The following is a 23,904-nucleotide window of genomic DNA, read 5'->3' as shown; positions in this document are numbered from 1 at the left end:
TATACCTCCATAACCAAGGACATGGGATCTAATTGCCTATAAATGGCAACATTTCTTAAAAAGGAAGAATTCAGTTAGCTATTTCCTTTTATAAATAACTCAATAATCAAACAATTATTGTGACCCAAGTTCGATTCCTTCAGTCCTCTCGGAGAGCCCAGCACAGCAGAGCCTGGCAAGCTCCCCGTGGCACATCCAATATGCCAAAAACAGTAACAACAAGTCTCGCAATGGAGACGTTACTGGTGTCCGCTCGAGCAAATCGTTGAGCAACGGGACAACAGTGCTACAGTGCTATTGTGACCAAAAGGCTAGGATGGAGTAAGAAAGTTGATTATTTTGTTTTGTTTACTACATGCTATTTATTAATAAAATGTGATAAATAAGCTTGACAAGTGCTAACAGACAGACCCATCTGCAGGCCTGTAACTTTCTTCCCAGGAGCAGCGTCCAGTGCTGGTCTCACAGCACGCCACTTTGTGAGGGCTTTCGACTCGCTCATGCCAAGTGGCCAGTGTGTTCCTACTTGTCCCATATTCAGATCCTGACTTAGGAATCTTTCTGTTGACCTTTCCATTGGATTCAAACTTTCTGGGGTTCACTTTGGAGACTGTTTCTCACCCCGGATGGGCTCATTTCTTGTAGACCCAATTTGGTGGGCCCCTCTCCAGATCCCATCTCCCCGGGATTCACTCAGCCACACAGTTTCTAATCACCTCCTACCTTCTCTCGGGCAGACCACCTCCTCTGTCCTCATTCAAGTTCCTCCTCGGCGCTCATTAATCCTCGTGTTCTGGAACCCCCTTCATAGATTCTAAGGACAAACAGTGATGAATTTTCCTGACAACTCAAATGCCCGTGATTCCTCCTTCCCTATTCACTGACAGGTTTTTTGAGTGTTTTCCAAGTCCCCCCCCCCCGCCCCCACCCCCGCCCCCATGGGTGGTGTTGCCCTTCTAATTTAACTATAAATCCACTGAATAGAGATGTTGCCCATTCTATGCTGTGCCCTGGCACAGAACTGGATCCTCTCTATACAAGTCCCACTGTTAAATTTGCTGTGGTATGTGCTGTTGGCAAACAGACTTTCAATACACGGCTTTGAATTCCACTGTAGCCTCATTAACGTGGTTCCCTATTGTAGGAGATAGGTTTGTTCTGGTCCCTTTCCAAAGAAATTTGGTTACTAATGTGCTTGAAAGGATGGCCTTTTATGGTGGTCTCACTGGGTGCTCCCCAAAGACTGTGTGAAAGGAAAGGAATAAAAATGACAGCAGGCTCTTTCTTGGCCAGTCTGGCTTTCACAAACCCTAGGAAAACAGACCATCCACTGCCGATTACAAAACAAACTAGAACAAGCAAATAAAACCAAGCAAAACACCCCCGGGGCCTTCCAAAATGAGGTTAGATTACTTCATTTGGGTCCTGACCCTACTCTTTTCTCTTATTCTGCCTAATAGATTTATTAAATCTTACTTGAGATTGTAACCATATAATCTTTTGATCCTTTTGTTTTCTTTGGAATGCTTTGTTGGTGATAAGTATCTAATTATCTTTTGAATCCTTTTTGTAGATGTAGTGTGTGTGTGTGTGTGTGTGTGTGTGTGTGTGTGTGTGTGTGTGTGTGTGAGAGAGAGAGAGAGAGAGAGAGAGAGTGTGTGTGTGTATCTGTAGTAAAACTTACAATAGCTTTGCTTTTGGGTTCATTGAACATTTAAATTGAGGTATTTAGAACATAATAAGAGAATAAAATAACAGGAAAAAGAAGAATAAAGAAAAAAGATAAAAGCTCCGATCCTGAGACTTCCAAATGAGGCAATGACTCATGGGTGATCTGGAAACAAATGAAGTTAAAGTAAAGTTTTACTCTGATAGATGGAAAACTGTTTCTTTATTTGCCCTCTGATGCCATTTTTGTTAATTTTTTTCATATAAATTGCACCAACTTTGACTACAAACTGTTGATATTTTAAGGGTACAATATAGATGCTTTTTTTTTTTTAAGGAATGGGATAAATGCCTGATTTGGTCTCCATATAAACACCTATGATAGCAAAAATTAAAATTCCTAGTTATGGTTAAAAGTTTACTGTGCTAATTTAAGATTTTTTTTTGTTTCTGCTTTTTGGGTCACACCCAACGATGCTCAGGGGTTACTCCTGGCTTTGCACTCAGGAATTACTCCTGGCGGTGCTTGGGGGACCATATGGGATGCCGGGGATCGAACCCAGGTCGGCCGCGTGCAAGGCAAACGCCCTACCCGCTGTGCTATTGCTCCGGCCCAAATTTAAGATTTTTTATATGATTTAGGATGTGTGGGATCAAAGGGGAGCGAGGTATACTAAGATTTATTGAAATACTTTTTTTTTTTTGAGGGTTCTTGTTTCTCTAATGATCTGTCTTCCATTTGGCTAGAAAGCCTAAAAATCCAATGTAAACTTTTTCCCAAGTATACTTCTGACTGTATTTTTCTATAGACTTGGTATATCATATTTGCATGGTCTTACCAAATTATTCAAGCTCATTGTTTAGTACATTTACTGGAACCAAATATTCCCTTTGAGTTATAGCCTCGTGGTCAAAGAATGACTTGTGCTTTTCTGGGCAGTGATTGGTAGGGTCAAACGAGGACAAGAATCTTGGTCTTTGGGTCTGAAGAACCAGGTTCTCCCTTCACCCTCCCGAGACTGGGGTCTCTCAGGCAGATCACGTCCCATAGACGTTATTCTGTCATGGTGCAGGCTGGACCTGCTGATCGCTAAGAACACTCTGTTTTATAGACTTAGGCCTCTGAGCCAGGAGAGAAATGCTAGGCGGTGAAACTTGAGGGAAAATGGAAAAATACCATCTTCCATCCCAGAAAACTGTTTCGCAGACACGGATCCGCCCTGCTGTAGATGGGGCATTTGCACCAATTCCCACAGGTGCTTGCTGGCCTGTCGTTTCTGCTTCCTGGTGACAAATGGCCCTGCTTTCCCGTAGCCCACCAGGCACCCCACCTTCCTGAAACGAAAGGAAATCAGCTTTGCCGGGTGTCCCTGCTGCAGGCAGCTCGTGCACTGGGAGCTCTCTGGAGCAAGGTAACAGAATACATTACCTTTTAATTATGCGGCCGCGCAGAGCTTCTCCTGCCTAATAAAGCAAAACCCCAGTGCTTATGGAGAAAGGGCTTCAATCAATCAGAATCCACTTAGTGTTGCCCAGTCTGGTGGCATTTAAGAATTTAAGGGTACATTAAATCCCTTGAAACTCCTACATCCTAGTGAATGAAGGCAAAAATTTTAACTGCTGCAAAAAAATCTATCAGAGTTGTTTTCATACAAGTCTGTTTAGACCATATTATTCTCTAGCTGTTTGCTCTCTTTCTCTCCCAAGTACCCCTCCACTATTCTGAAGGAGGGATCACCCAAAGACTTTCTTCTTCTAACTTCTAATTTCCCAGCCATTTTTCCTTCTTTATATTAGAACCTTTTGTCTTTGATGGAGAGAAAGTCCTGGGCGATGATATATTCTGAAAAATGGGGCTGCTTAGTGATTTTGTCATTGATACAAAGACTTATTCTCTCATACACTTGCCCTTTTTAATGTGTCACTATCACTGTCACTGTCACCCCGTTGTTCATCAATATGCTCGAGCAGGCGCCAGTAACGTCTTCATTTGTCCCTGTTCCGTGCTGGTGTAGCCTGATGGCGTCTGCTCGCTCCAGGAACATGTATCCTTTTATTTGAAAAAATGTTTTTGAAGCACCTACTATAGTGGCAGGAGGGGGGTGGGGGTTGATAGGAGGGAACCTGGGGACATTGGTGCTAGGAAATGTGCACTGGTGGAGAGATGGGTGTTGGAATACTGTATGACTGTAATCCAATCATGAACAGTTTTGTAAGGGTCTATCTTACAGTGATTCAATAACAAAGTTAATAAAAGAAAGTTTTTTTAAAATAACATTGTTTTATAACATGATGTATATTTTCAGGTGTACAGCATCAACATCTGTTTATGCCACATCCTGTTTACCACCACAAGTCTAATTTCCATCCTTTCACTGTTGAACTCTTAAATTTGATTTACTCCCTTCCCTCTTCCCTTTTGGCCACCCTATTTTGTGCTTCCAGTAGGGGAGATTGTTCTTGTTTTGTTTCTTCCTTGCTTTTGTTTATCTTTCACACTTCAGTGAATTCTTAAGGTTATTCTGTCCAGCAGTGCTGTTGGAAATTTTAATTTTGGGGGGTCCTAGAGGAGGGGGGGTGTTGGTATTGGGCCAGTGTTGCTCAGAGCTGACTCCTGGCCCTGTGCTCAGGGATCACTCTCAGCTTCAGTTGGAGGGTCATAGGCAGTGCTAGGGATTGAACTGGGCTGCTGCATGCAAGGCAAACACTGCAGCTCTGATCTTCATCTTTGTTTTGAAGCAGTTTGTTCTTGACCCATTTCTTTCTCCCTGCTCCCCCCTTTCAGATGGGTCCTAGTTTATCGAATGAATGTGTCACTTCTTTCCCCATGCCTATAGACTCTTGCCTGTGGAAAAGCTGTCTCTCATCTTTTCTGCCCGTGCAAATCTTCCCATTTTGAACAAGTTCTTAAAACAGCTTCAGGAAAATGTTTCACTACAACACTTTAGTTCTTTTGACACATAGAGGTAACAGTTGAAGGTGTAAGTATATGTTTTGCGTTTCCTTTTCTTTTTGTAGGGGCCACCTCCAGAGTTATTCAGGGCAACTGGGCCACTCCTAACAGTGGTTGACAGTAGTGGGGAAGGTGCCACCAGAGCCTTTCCAGCAGTGCTCGGGAGTCACCAGACCACACCCTGTCCTCTGAGAGCCCAGCAGCAATAAGAATCAAACTCAGGACCTTACATATGTGTTCCACCACTAGAGTTATTTCCCTAGCCCTTAATTTTCCTCCTTTATTCTTTTCTCTCTCTCTCTCTTTTTTTTTGTTTGTTTTTTTTGGGGGGTGGAGGGAGGCTTTGGTCACACCAGGTGATGCTCAGGAGTTACTCCTGGCTCTGCACGCAGGAATTACTCCTGGAGGAACTTGTGGGACCATATGCGATGCCAGAGATCGAACCAGGTCAGTCGTGTGCAAGGCAAATGCCCTACCCTCTGTACTATCAGGCCCCACTCTTCCTTACGAGTATGTGGATTTCTAAAAAGAATGAAGATTTAGTGTTTATTTCTCTTCCTGGCATTCAAGCCTGCTCTTTCATAAAATCTTATTGAAGATGCACTACTCCACTGAAGTCTATTGTTTGTACCATTAGAGCAAGCCTCTTCTCTGTTTAATTTATGAATCTTGCTTTAAGGCATGAGATCACTTGGTTAACTTAGCATCATACTAAAATCAGATGCATGACTTATTTTTTTTTGTATCTGAAAAATATGCTTCGTTTTTTTAAGGCTTCTAATGAATCATTCTCATATACCAAGATGAAGTCAAAGTTCTCATATACCAAGATGAAGTCTATTATAACTTAATTGCAAATATAATCGTTTTGACTGTCTTCCCACTAGAAGTGGGAGCAGGCTCTGGGAATCTGTGAGCTTCTGCCACACGCGCATTTTGCTGATATATATCTGTAGACATGACCTCTCTACTCTGTGAAGGCCCCCGTGGCTTACTTTTCCTTCGCTGAGGTGTGCCTGGACTAAATCTGTTCTCGGTTCCAAGGATCTTCATCTTACAGATGGTCAAGGAGCTGCTGGGCTCTGATAAGGCACTTAATGTGCAGCTCGATGCTCCGATGCCCAGTCAGCCTCTCATCTTTCTCTGGGCTCGGCAGCATGCTCCCTTGTTCTTGGATGCCGGCCTTCAACACCACTTCCCATGCAGTCTTAATGTTTGCTTCGAGCCAATAACCATCCATCACTTTCAGAGCATGTCAGATCTGCTTGCAGCCCTGGCTGAGTGAAATATGAGTACACTTTTTCTACCCACGTCCCTTTTAGAGGTCCTGAAAGGCATTGCTCAAACACAGCAAATGAATTCAAGACCTATCACAGGAGGAATGCCAGCCAGACATTGAGGCGAGGATGATGTGGAAGCCCCGACACTCTCTCTGAGATGCTCTGTAGAAGTCATTTGGCACAGACGCCAACCAAGCTTCCTCTCCTCCTCAGCGGCTCTGCTCTTCTCTGAGGCCAACAGATACCTTATTGATTAGTGCTTCCATTTCCGCTGCTCTCTCAGAAGTCTCACTTTATTATCCAAAAGTCATGAAAACAAAAGTAAAGTTAGTCCATCTAAATTAAATTCTTGCAACTTACTAGGATGAAGGAGCTTTGCAGAATACCAGATTTTTTTTAAAAAAAAAATCTCTTCCATTGTTAAAGTAGTTAACATTACACTAAGCATTTTAGTATGTATTGTTGCTATTTTCAACTGTTAGGAAGAGAAAGAGAGGGGAAAGAGTATTGTTTTGAGTTTGTGAATTTGGTAAGTAGTCAGATTAAAACACTTTCTATATGAAAAATACTCCCTTATTTAATACTTATTGGGCAGAAATGGTAGATAGGATTCTGTGATACTGATCACACAAGATTCAAATGGATTTGTATTTTTCAGGATTTACGGAAGTAGTTATATATTTAAAGGTAACACATTAAAAAAGTGTTAACCTACTATATACAGAAGTATTTTGGGGATCGGAGTGATAGCACAGCGGGTAAGGCGTTTTTCTTGCATGTGGCTGACTTGGGTTCAGTCCCCGGCATCTTATATGGTTCCCCAAGCACTGCCAGGAGTAATTCCTGAGTACAGAGCCAGGAGTAACCCCTGAACAATGCTGGGTGTGACCCACAAAGCAAAAAGAAAAAAATATTTTTAATAGATCTTATCTAAAGAGAACATTAACTTTGAGTGGGTAGATTCTCAGGAAGGAATTTTATAGAATTTTTTTCTCCCTCCCCCATACGCCCACACCCATTACTATCAGCACATAGTTTACACATAGCTGGCTTTGAACAAAACATAAAGTGATTATAAAATACTGTGATCCCACCGGATCCTTAACCTATAACTTATCTTCTCTAACCTGTTGCTAAAAGTATAAATTAAACAACCATGACATTTGTTCCGGCAAGCTACCGAGAGTATCTCACCTGCACAGCAGATCCTGGCAAGCTCCCCGTGGCGTATTTGATATGCCAAAAACAGTAACAAGTCTCACAATGGAGATGTTACTGGTGCCCGCTCCAGCAAATCAATGAGCAATGGGATGACAGTGATACAGTGACTTTGTTCCAATGCTGAGCTTAAGGCTCACTACCAACATTCTTGAAGTAACATGTATCACTGATTAGGGCTTTGATTGACCCATCATAGAAACACTTCTTGTCTGTCGAGATACTTGCATTGGTGTTTGCTGGATTTTTAAGCCTTATTAAATACCCAGAAAGACTTGAAAATATTTCTGCTCTGAAATTGAGTACCATATAGAAGAGAGTGGACTTTCTCCCCTTGCCTGGAATGTCTTCCCTGATACAATTCAAAGAACATTAAAATGACAGCCAGCTATCCACCAGTCACCAAATATCCATCAATATGAATAAATATTACACATTCAATGTATTTCTTGTACCATTGACTTTTCAGTGAATAAGGGAATATGGATTAAAACAAAGGGGGAAAAATTAAAAATATAAACACCATGCCAATGTTGGTGATTTAATTGCAAATATGGGATTTAGACATGTGGAACAACCAGAGAACAATTTAACAACAACAGATAAACAAATGGGATGTTCTGGAGAGACATCTGGTCCCCGCTGCATTCGTAACCAGTTCCAGTGGAGAATAAGAGAAGTGGAACAGACTGCTTCGGAAGGCAGCACGTCCTGCTCCTCTGGCAGCAAGGTGGAGGCGGTCTGCCAGGAAGGAACACTGGATGGGGGCTGTTTGCTTCATTCTCCAAACAGGAAACCTCTTCCATGCTAATAGTGTCTTCAAAAGAACTGCGGCAGCAGATGGAAAGAACCCATATACATCCATGCATTCAATTAACGGAAGCTTAATTGAATCGAAGGATTAACTCTGTCATTAGAAACAAAACACACTTGGGTCTCCCACCGAAGGTTGCCTACTTTGAAAAGGATCTGGCACCCATGTTTTGGGATAATTAAACCACAACGACATTTAATGTCCTTTGAATGTCGTTGGTGCCGCTAATGGTGATGAGAGGCTATACTAGATTGAGTGCTTACTCTGGACCCTTCACCCATATTTCTGTAAAGGGGGACACACTGGTGGGCAGAACATGAGGGACAGAGGAGTGGAATTCAGTGAGCGTTGCTTAACTGGGCATGGTGGGCAAGAGTGACCGGGGGTTATTCCATGAGGAGGAGACAGTAGTCTCTGCTCTTACATCTGATGGTCAGATGTTTGGATGGTGCTCACTTTAGACAGAATAATTAATACAGTCTTTTTTTTTTTTTGCTTTTTGGGTCACACCCAGCGATGCTCAGGGGTTACTCCTGGCTCTTCACTCAGGAATTACTCCTGGCGGTGCTTGGGGGACCATATAGGATGCCGGGGATCGAACCCGGGTCAGCCGCGTGCAAGGCAAACGCCCTCCCCGCTGTGCTATCGCTCCGGCCCCAATTAATACAGTCTTATAATTATTATCTGTCTGTACTTCTGCTTGCCGTTTTTGGAAGGGTCCACCAAAGAAGCCAGTCTTGGTCTTCTTTTTTCTTTTTTAATCTTCCTGGGATTCTCATAGCACAAAACACATTTCAGCGTATACAGGGTCCGTTGCCATAAGTAACATAGGTTTCAAGGGCTGTTGTTCACAGATGTCTTTCTTGAACTAACAAGTCAACACCAACCCCTGTACTCACAGCACATCACAATACAAGTATATGAGGTCATGGGTTGTGTTTTCCAAATATCTCTACAGCCTCTCTCCTGTCCCATACATACAACTTGTATTATAACATTGACTTCTTTCCCACTGAGATATGAGGTTCTTTTTCTCCTAGAATATGAGCTGAGACTTCAATACAGGCGGTCTTCTAGGGGACCAGAGAGAAAGTTAAGCTGGTTGGGCCCTTGCCTTGCAGATGGCCAGTAAGTTTCCATCCCCACAAACTCTTTTGTTCTCCCCAGACACCACCAGGAGTGATCCCAATTGCAGAGCCTGGAGTAAGCTCTGCCCAAAAACATAGAAAAAAAAAAAAAGTGGCCCTCTAGGCTTTCGATGGCAAAATGGCTTTCCCTGGGCCCTCTTGGAATAGCTTCTTCTGAAACCCAGGCACCATTTCAGAAGAGAGTCCATAGAGGTCCATACTGGAAGATTGCAAGTTTTCCACTAAAGCCAGCAGTATCCGGTATCCAGTTTGAGTTGTGTGTGTTCTGTCAAATGTACTACTGATACCAATCTGTTTCCATTGCATCTGGCCCACGTTGCAGAATCCTGAACAAAATCAGTCATCATCTATGTTTGTGATGGCTTGGTCTATAGTAAAAGAGAAACATTCAGATCTGTGTGCCATTATGAGAAAAACGGAATCTATAGCACTGTAACATAAAACATTCTCCGTATTTATTTTTATTAGCAAGTGACTTGGAACATATTATCAATTGTCAAAATCTCCTCTAGGCCTAGATTAAAATGCAGAGATCTTTAGAAATATCTAATTCCTTCTTTATCTCACCTCATCTTTTCTTGTGCAGTATGACTATGTAAAAATAATATTAATTACAGTCATTTGCATGAGCTGCTTCTCATTTGTGCCTGATTAGCATAATTCACAGCCGTATTTAATGGTGATCCATACCATTAAATATGTGCTACATTACCTTTGCTGTTTGATGATTATGCTAAATTCCATTTTGGGGAGCTAAGCTTTCACACTTTGTTGCTCAAAGTGGCGTGTTTGGTTACTCACGTAGAGGAAAAATGTTTCTGTTAGGAAAATGCAGGATAAACCTGTGCAGAAATCTGTACCTCAGCGACATAGGTTCCTGGGCAGCTGGCAGTGCAAGCTGCCTGGTGGCTAAGCAGCCAGTAAGTTTAAATAATGGAAGAGTATGAACAGCGCAGACATGGTCCGATCAAGGGAATATGCAGGTGGAACATTTGCATGGATGTGATCATTATTCAGTGTCTCCTTTGGCATAATAAGACTTGGCACTTAAAGTCATAAATTGACTTGACTTTATTGTTTATGTGATGCACTTGTGAAGCATTTATTTTAGAGTTGTTTATTTTAAGATTTAGCACTCCACCACCTGCCATCCTAAGTTAAACAAAAGGGGGAGGGGCGGGGAGGAAAGCAAGATGAGAGAAATTCTGAGTAGGCTTCAGAACAAAAGAAAATATAAAGTAACAAGCTTCCCTCTGTTTCCTCGCTGGATTTTGAACAAATTGTGTGACCTTGGAAAAGTCCACGCAAGTTCCATGCCTTAGTTTTCTCATGTGGTTTTTTTGGGGGGCTTATCGCAGGCTAAACACATAGCTGAGATGTGGACTCTGGTCCTGGAGGGGCAGTTGACAGTGGGAGATTCATTCTTACTTGGCAGATAAAAATCTAGGGGTAAAATGTATGCAGAACTCTACAAAACTATGTATTGATTCTCATTAAAAGTATAAACAGGGCTGGAGCAATAGCACAGCGGGTAGGGCGTTTAGCCTTGTACTCGGCCGCCCGATTTCAATTCCCAGCATCTCATAGGGTGCCCTGAGCACCTCCAGGGGTAATTCCTGAGTGCAGAGCTAGGAGTGACCCCTGTGCATTGCTGGGTGTGACCCAAAAGTTAAAAAAGAAAGTAAAAGCAAAATATGGTTGAATGAAGAATGGCTCTTGGAGCCCTAGAGCAATTCATTTACTGAGAATCAAAGAGACCAATTTTATTTTTCAAAGTAAGCAACAGTATTTCTTTTTATTTTTAAATTTTCTTTTCTTTTATTTATTTTTTTATTGAATCACCGTGAGATTCAGTTACAAAGCTTTCATGTTTGAGTTTCAATTATACAATGGTCAAACACCCATCCCTCCACCAGTGCACATTCTTCACCACCAATGTCCCCGGTATCCCCCCTCTTTCCAACCCTCCCCCTGCCTGTACGGCAGACAATTTCCCCCATATGCTCTCTCTACTTTTGGGCATTTTGGTTTGTAATATAAATACTGAGAGGCTATCACATTTGGTTCTTTACCTACTTTCAGCACACATCTCCCATCCCGAACAATCCCTCCAACCATCATTGACTTATAGTGATCCCTTCTCTATCCCAGCTGCCTTCTCCCCCAGCTCAAAGGTGGAAAACCTTCTCTTTATATACTCTTTTGACTAGGGGAAATGAATAAGTAATGGATATCGGGCTTCAGACACGAAAGATGGTAAAATAAAGGGGCAGGGGAAGAGCAGACTCAAAGAATTATCTTCTGGATATCCTGGCTGCATATCCTAGGCCCATTCTCAGGAAATTTTCCTCTGGGGTCAATTCCTTCTAACCTCACCCTGCCTATTCCCTCTTGTCCCTATATTATTGTTTCCAAATTACATATTACTTTTCTGTACAGATGCCTGAGCATGTCTGGACTCTTGGAAATTCAGAGTCCAGAAAGAACTGTGAGAAGGAAGCCAGTGATTCCTTCTCAGAGACCTACTAGCTCTCAGCTCCAGAGTTCTCTCTCGGGTCACTCGCTGGTTATTAGATGACATTGAAGGAAATGTCTGAAGCATTAAAGGAAAAATCAGCCATTTTGTGTGAAATCATAGTTCAACTTCTAACCTCTAAAAAGAACCAAACGTTTCATAGTTCTCTATGCTTTTGCTCTTCTGTCAAATATGTCTAACTAAACTAGCATGATTTAATTGTCTGGCACACTTGTTATTAGTCTACTCAATAACCTTTATGTTCTGTGGAAACTTTGACTCTCCTTACCTCTTTGAATTGAGGCTGGAGTGGCGGGGGGGAGAGTTGGCATTCTTTCCTCAATGTAAAGGAGTTTTGGAAAAGGCAAGCAGTGCAAGCCCAGGGACTCAAGAAAAAAATAAAGAATAATACTGTAATCATAACAACTCATTATTTGTTTTTAAGCTTGATCTTTCAGAAGGTTATTGTCTGGAGTTGAATACTAATGGGTTCAAGTTCTTTATGCAGAGGAAATCTTAAACAACTGTGTTCATAAGGAAGGACATTAATCAGGAGAGAGAAGTGGCCTTGTGCCTAATGTTTGCATAATAGCTACCCCTGAGTGTATTGCTTGACTTAAAAATAAATATTCATGCTTTCCATCTTCAGTACAATTGGAATTCATTTGTGGTTATGATTCTGTTATATGAGCCTCTACTTGTTCATGGGGACTTTGAAATGGGAGGCTATTGGAAACCAACACACATGAGTAATATTGCTTGTGACTGTGTCTGGTATAGATGTGGAAAGGAGCCCTAATATCCTAATATGGATGCCAGGGAGGGGGAAATGTGCTGAGAGAACGTCGAAACTCTGTTCTAGAAGGGAAGGGTAAAAACACATTGACATAGTTAAGGACATTTGTATGTGCCCTTGATTTTCTCCTTAAGAACTTCTTTTTGTTGTTGCTGACGATGGTTGTTGTTGTTGTTTTGTCTTTTGAAAGCGGGGAGCAGAGGGGAGGCACACTCAGGGGTACTCAAGGCTTACTCCTGACTCTGCAATCAGGGGATCACTCTTGGCAGGACCCAGGGCAGCATACAGTACAGGTACTGAACCCAGGTCAGACATGTGAAAGGCAAGTACCCTACCCGCTGTGTTATCTTTCTGGCCCCAACCCTTTAGCTGTGTATGATGTGTGAAGCAGAGAAGGTGGCAAATTTAGAAGTATGTACCTTTTGACATTCTTTGACCATTTCTGCCTACCCCCAATGTCTAGCAAACAGAAATCTGTATCTTTAAGAGGGTTGAGTTGTTGTCTTCTTAGATTTCATATATAAGTGATGTTATATTGTATTTGCTTTCATCTATATAATTTATATTACTTAGCCTACTGGCCTATTTTATTTTACTACCCTACTGGCCTGCATGGTCCTATATGACTTTGCATATGGATTTTTTTCTTTGCTGTAGATGAAGAATATCTTTTGATAAAATATTTTGTTTTATATATATATATATTTTGGAGGGGTCATACTCAGTGATGCTAGAGCTTACTCCTGATTCTGTGCTCAGGGAACATTCCTAGTGGACCGGGGAGGGGGTCGCTGTACAAAATATGGCCCTAGAACTTTGTCTTTTAAATAAAATTTATTGCAGGGGACTGGCGAACTAGTACAATAGGGAGGGCACTTGCCTTACACACAGCCTACCTGGCGTCAATCCCCAGCTTCCCATATGGTCCTCCAAGCCCTTCCAGCAGTGACATCTCAGAGTGCAGAGTCAATAGTAACCTCTTGAGCATCACTGGGTGTGGCACAAAAACCAGAAAGAGTTTATTGTATTACCATTGGTACCTAGTACTGTGTAGCATTCAGAAATACAGCTTCATACCTCAATATGAGTATGGACCACAATGCACATCCCGCCAAAATTTTAGTGCTACGTATCATCAAACTGACCACCACTTCTCATTCTTTCCAGCTGGTCCAGTAACCGCCTCCCCTCTATTTTTCTCTGGCAATCACCATTTTTCCCGAAAAGGAAATTTTTGCTGTTTTTGTTATGTTCGAACCCATGTGGCAGACCCGGGTTCAATTCCTCTGTTCCTCTTGGAGATACCGGCAAGCTGCTAACAGTATCCCACCTGCATGGCAGATCCTGGCAAGCTACCCATGGCATATTCAGTATACTAAAAACAGTAACAACAAGTCTCACAATAAAGACATTACTGGTGCCTGCTTGAGCAAATGGATAAACAATGACGACAGTGCTACAGGGCTTGCTATGTTCAGTTCATTTGCTTTATGTCTCGTTCACAGATGCATGAAGCCAGTATTTGTCTTTCACTTAATCACTTCAAATTTTATTCAAATTTTATTCATATTTATTCATATTGTTGAAGCTCTTTTTGTTCCTGGACAAGCAGATATCATTGGGCTACACTAGCACGTGACAGGGACAAATGATGATGTTACTGGCGCCCACTCGATCAAATCGAAGATCAACGGGACAAGTGATACAAGTTGAAAAGATAAAATTTCATTTTTATAGAAAATATATACCACAGCTCCGTTTTTGTTTCTTGAATAGAAACACTCCCTGGGGTGAACAAAACCAGTACTCTATCCAGCAGTGCTGTTGGAGGAGGTTATGCGGTGCCAGGAATCAAACTCGGGGCCTTTCATCTGCGAGGCATTTGCTTTTACCACTTGAGCTATTTCTCTGGCATTTGTTTGATGACTTCTTTATCTGATTGTTTTAAAACTCATTTCCTTGTTTTGGTTATAGTGATTACATAGGGATACAAACATATTTTCAAATTGCGGCTTTCATATTCTTCAGATATTTTCCTTGAAGTGGCATTGCTAGATAAAATGGTATTTCTATTTTTTTGGTGATTTTTCAGTGGCGGGGAGGTTGGGCCATACCCAGCAGTGCTCTGAGCTTATTTTTGATTCTGTGCTCAGGGGCTCCTATGCAGTGCCAGGGATCAACCGGGGTCTACCGAATACAAGGCAAGAGACTTAAGTCTGTACAAATCTCCATACCATTTTTAGCTAAGGCTGAACTAACTTTCATACCCACCACTCCTTTCCCTCCATATCCCAGCAACACTGTTTCTGTCTTGTTTGTTTTGCTAAACACATGCCATTCTCCCAAAGATGAGGTCATAGCTCATCATGGCTTGGATTTGCATTTCCCTAATCATTGGGATGGTGATGAGCACATTTTTGCGTGCCAGTTGGCCATCTTTGGGAAGAATGTGTCTTTGGAAAGAATGTCTCTTCAGAAAGACTGTCCATTTTCCAGTCATATTTTTCATTTTTGATGTTGATTTGTATAAGTTCTCTATACACTCGGGTATTGATATGTTGGGCTGGAGCAATAGCACAGCAGGTAGGGCGTTTGCCATGCACGCGACCGATCCGAGTTCGATTCCTCCACCCCTCTCGGAGAGCCCGGCGAGCTACCGAGAGTATCCCACCCACACGGCAGAGCCTGGCAAGCTACCCATGGCATATTCAATATTCCAAAAACAGTAACAACAAGTCTCACAACGGAGATGTTGCTGGTGCCTGCTCGAGCAAATCCATGAGCAACGGTATGACAGCAATATGGTGATTAATATGTTGTCTGAATTTCAGATTTTTTTCTCTCATTGAAAGCTGGCCTTTATTTTATTGGTTTACTTTGCTTTGCAGAATTTTTTTATTTAGTTTGATATCATTCCCACTTACTTGTTTGCTTTTGTTCCCTTACACTATTAATCTGTATTTCCCCTTCTACCAGTTATATTTTATCATTCCCCTCTATTTCCCATATGACATGAACATATCATTAGACCTCAGATTTTTCCCTTGGTTGTATGTTGTTAACAATCAGTTTGGTTTATCTGTGACTCTTAGTTCTTATCCTGTGAGTCAGCAATGAATCCATGGCTAAACATAGGCTTATATTTTTAAGAGAATAATTCAGATAGGTTTACTTTTTTTTTCATTTTCTACGATCCTATTGATTTCCAAAAGAGCAGGTGTTTACTTTTCATTTAAAAGGCACACAAAGAAAGTTACTGGTGATTCTGAGCACCAAGAAAAGTGAGAGGAACTGGAAAGAACAAAGGAAAAACATGAATGATCAACGCAGAAGCTAAAACATTTATATGATTTAACCATTTCAACAATCCTATGAGATTTAGGGTTGCTCTTTCACAGATGTAGAAGCTAAGAGTTAAACCCCGTGTGTGACTCCATTTTCCTTTGCCATCACAGGGCTATAGGGGGCTCGAGTGGATTCTAGAATATTGTCTAGAATAGGAGGATAGAGGAGGACTTACTTTATTCCGTTGACATGCTTCCTCTTGTTGCTTCCTGCCCCCTGTGTAGACTGTTTTGCAAAAATATGATTTTATCCCTTTTTGATATTTTAATGAGAGTCTCCTACTAATGGGCCATCTCTTTTGTCTTCACAGCAATTTTACAGGCAGTGATAGCTGGTGATCTTATGAAGGTAAGACATCCTCCTGCCAAAACTTTTGGCTGTTACTTAAGGAGTTTGAACCAACTTCCTTTTCATCCAAATTTTTATAACCTCATGTACCATTTATCACCCCCCTTCCCTGCAATCCCAATCTCCTTCCTTCTCCTCCTCCATTCACCCTGTTGCCCATGCTGGTTGAGTGGAAAGAAAAGGAATATTTTTTAAAAATTAAGAAAGTGGGTAAGAGGAGACTTTATAGCTTCTGCACATTCCCTAACAGCAAAGGTTTAATGCAAGGTTACCAGACTACATTTGTTTTGATTACTTAAATGTACTGCATGTCCCTGGAATTCCTGGATTGAAAACAGAGATCAGAGAGCAGCCCAAATTTTTACTTGTCACAAGTTGATATGTGAAGAGTAAAGATTTCTTTTTAGAACATAGATGCAAATATGTTTATAAAGTCAAGTCATAAAAGCTTTTTCTGATCACATGTCATTTTCATATACCAACTCATGGCTGTCCCCATATCCCTGCATAGCCAAATGCTGCACTGACTGCTTTATATATACTATAAGCCAGTTCTTAGGTCAAGGTTTGTCTTATTCATCACATAAAAGAGCATTGTGTTTCTGTAGATCAAAAATCCTAAAGCCTTAAGTAAAAGTAGGGGAGCAATGCCCTTGTCACAACTTTTTTTTTTTGTATATCCATTAAATGAACTCTTCTGTATTTGTAGCAGGTTACCAGCAGGATGCAAATGGCAAGAAAGTGCCAAGCATCTTAAAAAAAAAAAAAACTACCATCAAAGTTTTTACCATCGAGAAATAATTCTGAAGATGGTATCCACACTGTTCAAAATCATAGTGTTACCAGGAATCCAAAGGAGAAAAGTGCTCTTTGAGCAGTGTACCTATATGTTCGGTATCAATTCCCAGCAGTGGATCAAAGCAGTACTATCCTGTCTTCCACACTTCCTCAAGGCCTAACATGAGGGTCTGTAATGTGGAAGTCGATGTGGAGGTCTCGTTCTGTTCAGCAGGGAGAACCCTTTGTAGGGCGCAGCCGAAAGAACAGACGCAGAACCCGGAGGAGGGAGAAAAGGCCTTTATTCTATGGCAGTTACGTATTTATACCTCCCTGTTGGGAGGAGGTGGTGCCAGGACCCCCAATAGAAATGCAGGGTGTGGCACGGGATTTAGCTAGTAATAAACAAATGCTGATAGGATAAGATCAGTAAGATTAGGAGTGGCAACCTTTGCTAGGTGTGGCATGGGGTTAGCTAGTGATTAAACAAATAGTGACAGGATAAGATCAGTAAGGAAAAATGGCTCCCTACACTGTAAGAGTGAAGGCATTTTAAATCAATGATGGTTGGAGAGATCACTCGGGATAGGAGATGTGTGCTGATATAGATAAAGGACCAAATATGGCTTCTCAGTATCCGTATCCGTTTTGCAAACCGTAGTGCTCAAAGGTAGAGAGAGAGTAGGAGGGAAAATTGTCTGCCATAGAGCCAGAGTGAAGGGTGAGATGGAGTGGGGGGGGGGCGTGGATACTGGGGACATTGGTGGTGGAAAATGTACACTGGTGGAGGGATGGGTATTTGATCATTATACAACTGAAACTCAAACCTGAAACCTTTGTAATTGTATCTCATAGTGATTCATTTAAAAATGTTTTAAATAAAGAATGAAGAATTACAATGCTACAATAGCGATCATTTTTAAAAATGAGGGAAAAAGTAGGGATTTATGCCTTTACATGCTGAGTTTCTAAGTAGAAAATTTTGCAAATTTGAAGCCTTTGGTTTTATCTTGTGTGTGCATGTTTCCGGTTCCTAAGTCTATTGCCATACTTTCATTAGTACATGAAAGAAAAGAAAAGTATTTGTGATTCGGGAAATCGCTGTGTCCATTCATTGTAATTGTTTCCTAACTGGCTAAGAAATGATTTAATAACTTAGCTGCTAAAAGATGAAACAGAAGGGCTCTGGGGTCACCTTTTCCACACTTTTCTCTTTCTTTCCTTCCTTTCCTCCAATATGTTGTTTTTTTCTTCTCGATTTTCTCTGATCTTTATCTTCTTGTGAAACACACTGTAACTGTGAAATAGTAAGCTCTGTGTATGTGCGTGTGTGTGTGCACACAGAGACTGAGAGTAAGAGGGAGCACACACAAAGGAATGGGCAGAGAATAGAGGCCCCACGCCTCGCAGTCGTGAAGGCTGTCTCGAATAGCTCCCGTCCCTAGCTGCATAAGGTGCTCCCACACGTTCTGAGTGTTCAGAGTTTCTAAAAATACCACAGAGAGGCAGAATCAAGGCAGCTGGTGGATTGGGTCTGTACTGCTCTGCTGAGCCTGAATCCTCTGTGGGTCAGCTCACAAAGAAGGGAGGTGTCACCACAAGACAATGCCACTGAATAGAAGAGATTCTCTCAGATTTGTGTGGGACACTATTAGCTACCGCTTCCTGACCCCTTGCCCCGAAGGTTAGGGATGAAAGCCCCACTCTGTTCCTTAGTTGCATTCAACACTCCTGTGATCTGCTTCCTATGAAGTCTTCCGTGACCCGGTTCCCATTCGAGGCGTTGTGCTTTCCGCAGACCCTGTGATAATCTGATCTTGTTCCTCTTCATTACTATGTAGTTCTTTACACATCTTTCCCCCCACCGACTGTCATGGCTTTCAGGCCAGGAACTGAATCATTTTCATCTTTGTTTCCCACTCCCTGGCACATGTCAGTTCTAGGATCGCAGTTGAGTCAATGTATAAATTCTGAGTTTATCTCTTTGACCTGCTGGACTGTTTGATTATTTTGAATAATCCTGTACCATTGAACTTGGTGGTAAACACATCCCTTTTGCTCATTATCTGCTAGATTATTTGATGCTTGTTTGTCCCCAAACCACCTTTCAGAGGTCCCAGCAAGGCTAGTCTTCTGTTATGCTGCATGGGGAGCAAGAAGTCATTTACACTTCCCATCATGTTTAATATTTTATGAACTTAAACCACATCATCATCTAACCACTTACTTAGTCTCAGGCTAAAAAAAAAACTATTAGGGTATTTCTTTTCACTGCACAGTCTGTCCTCTTATTTTATGTACTTTGGGTTTCTGCCTCTGTTCTCTGAAGCCTTTTGGTTCTCATCCCCTGGATCACCGCTAGCCTCACTGAGTAAGTGTTAGGTGGATAATAGAAGGCTGCAGGCTGAGTGTGGATCTTCAGGGGAAAGGAGCCATTTATGTGCATGTATGTGATATGCATACTTGCATGATATATGTGTGTGATTTAATATAGGAAAATGATAGGATGCTTCTAGATTTAGTAACGATATTCATTAGAGACTGAAGAAAAACTAAGGACAGCAAATGAGCTTAGCTGCAGACCCAAGCTGTTCCTACCTCGAGCCTTATTCTCTCGTGCCAGGAAATGCTGAGTCCGTATGTGGACGCGTTGGTTCTCCTATCCCACTCCCTCTCCCCTTCATCCCACTCCCTTGGTCTGGAGACCAGTATTCAGCTAAGAAAATGGGAGGGGGGAAAAAAAGGAAAAAAATAAGTAATTTAGCATGTTTCCATTTCTTGAGACAGTTCAATGTGCACGTATGCTCTCAAGAATTGAGTAAGGTGCTGACCATCTATTTGAGTCACACAGACCCCAGGAACATTATTTCATCTCTTTGACTTTGTGTCCTCCGAGACTGAGAACATTTGTGGTTTGCTCCATTATTATTTTTTTTTTATCTTTATCACCAGATTGCTGTCTTAGTTCTGGACTCAGCCTAAACTCATTTCCCTCTGTCTCTTCTCCAGCTGATAGAAAGCTATAAGAACGGAGGCAGCCTGCTGATTCAGGGACCAGACCGCTGCTCACTCCTTCACTATGCAGCCCAAACCGGCAACGGGGAGATTGTGAAATATATCCTTGACCACGGTAAGTCAGTCAGCCGACTCCGGCCACAGACCCACAAAACTGAGATGTCTCACTTGGTTCCACCCAGGCTGTCTGTCTGAAGAATGGCAGAAACACTTTGATTTTCTCTGTTTCTTTGAAGCAGCTAAGACTGCGAACCATCACCACCTGAGTGACCAATCTACTCATGGAAATAAGTTTCACATTAAGGTTTTTAGTGGTTAATTGAAATGTTATTTTTTTAAATGCATCTGGCATAGCATGTGCTCACTCACATTCCCTCTCTCTTTTTTTTTCTTTTCGGGTCATACCCAGTGATGCTCAGGGGTTACTCCTGTCTCTGCACTCAGTAATTAATCCTGGCAGTGCTTGAGGGACCATATGGGATGCCGGGGATCAAATCTGGGGATCAAATCCAGCTTGGCTGTGTGCAAGGCAAATGCCCTCCCTGATGTACTATCTCTCCAGCCCCTCACGTTCTCTCTTTACTCTCTCTCTCTCTCTCTCTCTCTCTCTCTCTCTCTCTCTCTCTCTCTCTCTCTCTCTCTCTCCCTTCCTCCCTCCCTCCCGCCCTCTCTCTTGCCAGTGTTTGAATCTCCTATTTTTCAATCCAAGTTATACTTCCTTCAAAATGTCATTGTTTTCCTGATCTTAGTGGCGGCCATGCTCACCTCCTAAACTGCTTCCTAACTAGAGTTTCTACCTTCCCATTGGATCACTTCCTGGAGGTATCACATACTATGAATTATTATTTTTTTTTTTTGCTTTTTGGGTCACACCCAGCGATGCACAGGGGTTACTCCTGGCTCTACACTCAGGAATTACTCCTGACAGTGCTCAGGGGATCATATGGGATGCTGGGAATCGAACCTGAGTCAGCTGCGTGCAAGGCAAACGCCCTACCTGCTGTGCTATTGCTCCAGCCCCTCACATACTATGAATTCTTCTAATGGCCGTTTGGAGGCATTAACACATCTGATGAATACCAAACTCGACTATAACTTTCAGCATCTGTGTTCCTAGTATTTCCATGAATAAAGTGGTACAGTGTCTGTGTGACTTGCTTCAGTTAAGGAAGAAGGAGTGAAACTCTTTCCTGCTCCTGTGGGTAGAGGTACACAGAGACCCTGGAAGATTTTCTTTGCATGAAATCTAGCAATAAGACCACAGCTACCCTCTTTGCAGTCTAAATATATGGCTATCAGTAGCAAAAACAGTAGTAAGCGTTCATGTTCCTCTTTTTCCCCTTTTTATTCAACTCAGCAAGCCTGTCTCATTTAATTCGCTAATTCATTCAGTCATTCCACAGACATTTGGGAAATGACTAACAGGAGCTCCTTGTTAGACACTGGCATAAAAACAAAAATTGTTTACACTCACTATTTCTACATTGTTGCAGGTGAGAAACCATGGAATCATGTGCATTTTATTAAATTTAAAACAGTGTATGTTGTAGTTCTTGATAAGCCATAAATCGATGTCATACTATAGCATTTATCAACACATACTATATCCCAGATGTTTAGACTAAACACATTCTATCACTTAGTCTCTACAATTTTACAAGGAATTTTATCTTTCCTTTTGTGTGTTTGGGTTGTGGAGGGTCACCTGCTTCATCTTTGGTACCTTCTCTTTGTGTAAAAATGTACTTGACCCTTTGACCTAAATTATGGTAGAAGAATTTTTTTAGGAAAAGGAATGAAAGTTGGATGGTCTAGACTCAAGGCTCAGGGGAATATACTCCTCTAGTTTATAGGAGGAGCCGCAAATAATTTGTGACTGTGTGTTTGAGTCTCCCTTACTATTTTTTTTAGTGACTGTGAATTTCAGAGTTACAGAGTTATTTGTCATTAACTTTGTGCATACAGTGTTCCAGCACCAATCCTTTCACCAGTGTCCACTTTCCTCCACGAATTGTCCAGTCTTCCTCCTATCTCCCAGCTGGCCTCTAGAGCAAGCACTTGCCCCCTCCACCATTATTCTAGTCCCTAACTGAGCTCCTGCCCAAACCCTACCCCTCTTCCCATCCCAAAGGCAAGCTTCCTACTGAAGACCTTCTTAAAATCTTGAACTGTAAACTCCTGAAGTTCCCTGGAACTTGGGGTTCCTGTCTTCCTGTAGTTTGGGCTCTTAACGATGAGAAGGACATCAGGAAATGAGGCCAGGCCAGTTTTGAAGAGAATAGGCTTAAAGAAAGGAATCACTGGTATGTGAAGTTGGAATATCAGGAGGATGTGCCCTGGATGTGCCCGGTAACCTGGACCACCCAGAGATCTTGATCATCTCAACATCCTGCTCTTTGTCAAGCCCCATCTTGCTGGCCTTCTGACTTTAAACTTGATAAAAACTGCTCATGCCTCTCCCTAATTAAGAAAGTATTAAAAGAGAAGAGTGTCCTCTTTTCCCTGGAATCCTGTTTGGGAGTTCTCCTTCGAAGCAAAAGGAGGCTTCCTGCTCCTTTTCCTTTTTGTTCTGTCCTCATAAATCAAACTTCTTTTGAACTTGGCCATTTCATCTCCAGCCCCTTGATACTCCTTTTGGCTTCTTGAGGACAAGGATGGACCTGAGTTGACTGTAACATTAAGGTTAATTAGCAACGGTTATTTAACTCTGGAAAGTCTTTAGTAGCCCCCTTAGCATAAACATGTCCCCTGCTTTATTGGGGAGATAATTATTCTAAACTAAAACCTCTCCTCCAGCAAGTCCCTAGAGTGATGAGGCACGAGAAGGTTTTACTCTCACAGAATTTTCTCGATTATCAATACATCATTTTTCTGCCTCTAAGTGATGGACTTATAAAAACATCACTCTTGGTGAGTGAAATGAGTCAAGAGGAGGAGGACAGACATAGAATAATTGTACTCATTTGTGGGATATAAAAATTTTTTATAAGTATGAGACTAATACCCTAGGACAGTAGAAACAAGGGTTGGGAGGACTGGTCCACTGTCAGAAGCCCGCCACAAGCGGGGGTGGGAGGCAGATAGAGAAGGGACCACTGTAACAATCGTAGTTGGAAAATTACCACTCCGGACAAGAATTGAGTGCAAAGAGTAGGTAAAGGGATTAAAATAACCTACCAGTACTGTATTGCAAACCATAATGACCTCTCTGATGGACACAGAGAGAGAGAGAGGTCATAAAAGTAAGCTGGAGGAGGGGGTGTAGTGGTAAGGAAACTGGGGACATGGGTAGAAAATGTCCACTGGTGAAGGGACGGGTGTTGGAATAGTGTATGACTGAAACCCAGTCATGAACAACTTTGTAACTGTATTTTATGGTCATTCAATTTTTTTAAATTTTTAATTAAAATAAAATTAAAAACCTCTGATACCCAAAGTTTATAGGACTTATTGTGCATGTATACCCCCCCAACACACACAGACACAAACACACATACACTGTAGGTTGGTATACATATGTAGGTTGGCTGGCACCTTGGTCTTCTAGAGCTTTGACTCAAACCTAATATTCCAAGTTACTCAGTTACTATGGGATCCCTTGCCCCTTGTATAAAGTGAGAATTATTCAATAGAGTTCTTTGTAATAAAAGCGAAGAATTTTTTATTGTTTTATTTTATTTTATTTTATTTTATTTGCTTTTTGGGTCACACCTGGCAATGCACAGGGATTACCTCCTGGCTTTGCACTCAGGAATTACTCCTGGTGGTCCTCAGGGGACCATATGGGATGCTGGGAATCGAACCTGGGTCAGCCGTGTGCAAAGCAAACACACTATGCGCTGTGCTATTGCTCCAGCCCCGAATTTTTTAATTTCTTGAGGGGAGGCTGCTTGTTCTTACCACTTTTATCATTCGTTGTGTACATTAGTTAGTTTACTAATGCTAATGAGAAAGATTTTGACATTCATGTACTCACTTCCAATCAGTGACCTCTCCAATAATTATGTGGTCACAATGACTTCTCCAG

The 23,904-nt window shown here is 41.8% G+C and overlaps 1 protein-coding gene across 11 annotated transcripts in view; it reads left to right on the top strand.

The window, feature by feature from the left end:
* DGKI (diacylglycerol kinase iota) overlaps positions 1 to 23,904 on the top strand; it is a 482,969-nt gene that overhangs the window by 438,100 nt on the left and 20,965 nt on the right. For all 11 annotated transcript variants that reach the window (XM_055142753.1, XM_055142758.1, XM_055142729.1 and 8 more), the window contains 2 exons: positions 16,048 to 16,085; positions 19,872 to 19,992. In XM_055142753.1, coding sequence (XP_054998728.1) covers positions 16,048 to 16,085; positions 19,872 to 19,992 — 159 coding nt within the window. The remainder of the gene's footprint in view (positions 1 to 16,047; positions 16,086 to 19,871; positions 19,993 to 23,904) is intronic.

Source organism: Sorex araneus, chromosome 1 (assembly GCF_027595985.1).
Source record: "Sorex araneus isolate mSorAra2 chromosome 1, mSorAra2.pri, whole genome shotgun sequence".
Classification (NCBI taxonomy): domain Eukaryota; kingdom Metazoa; phylum Chordata; class Mammalia; order Eulipotyphla; family Soricidae; genus Sorex; species Sorex araneus.
The sequence above is the reverse complement of the archived record's forward strand: the minus strand, read 5'-3'. Positions and strand labels throughout refer to the sequence as shown.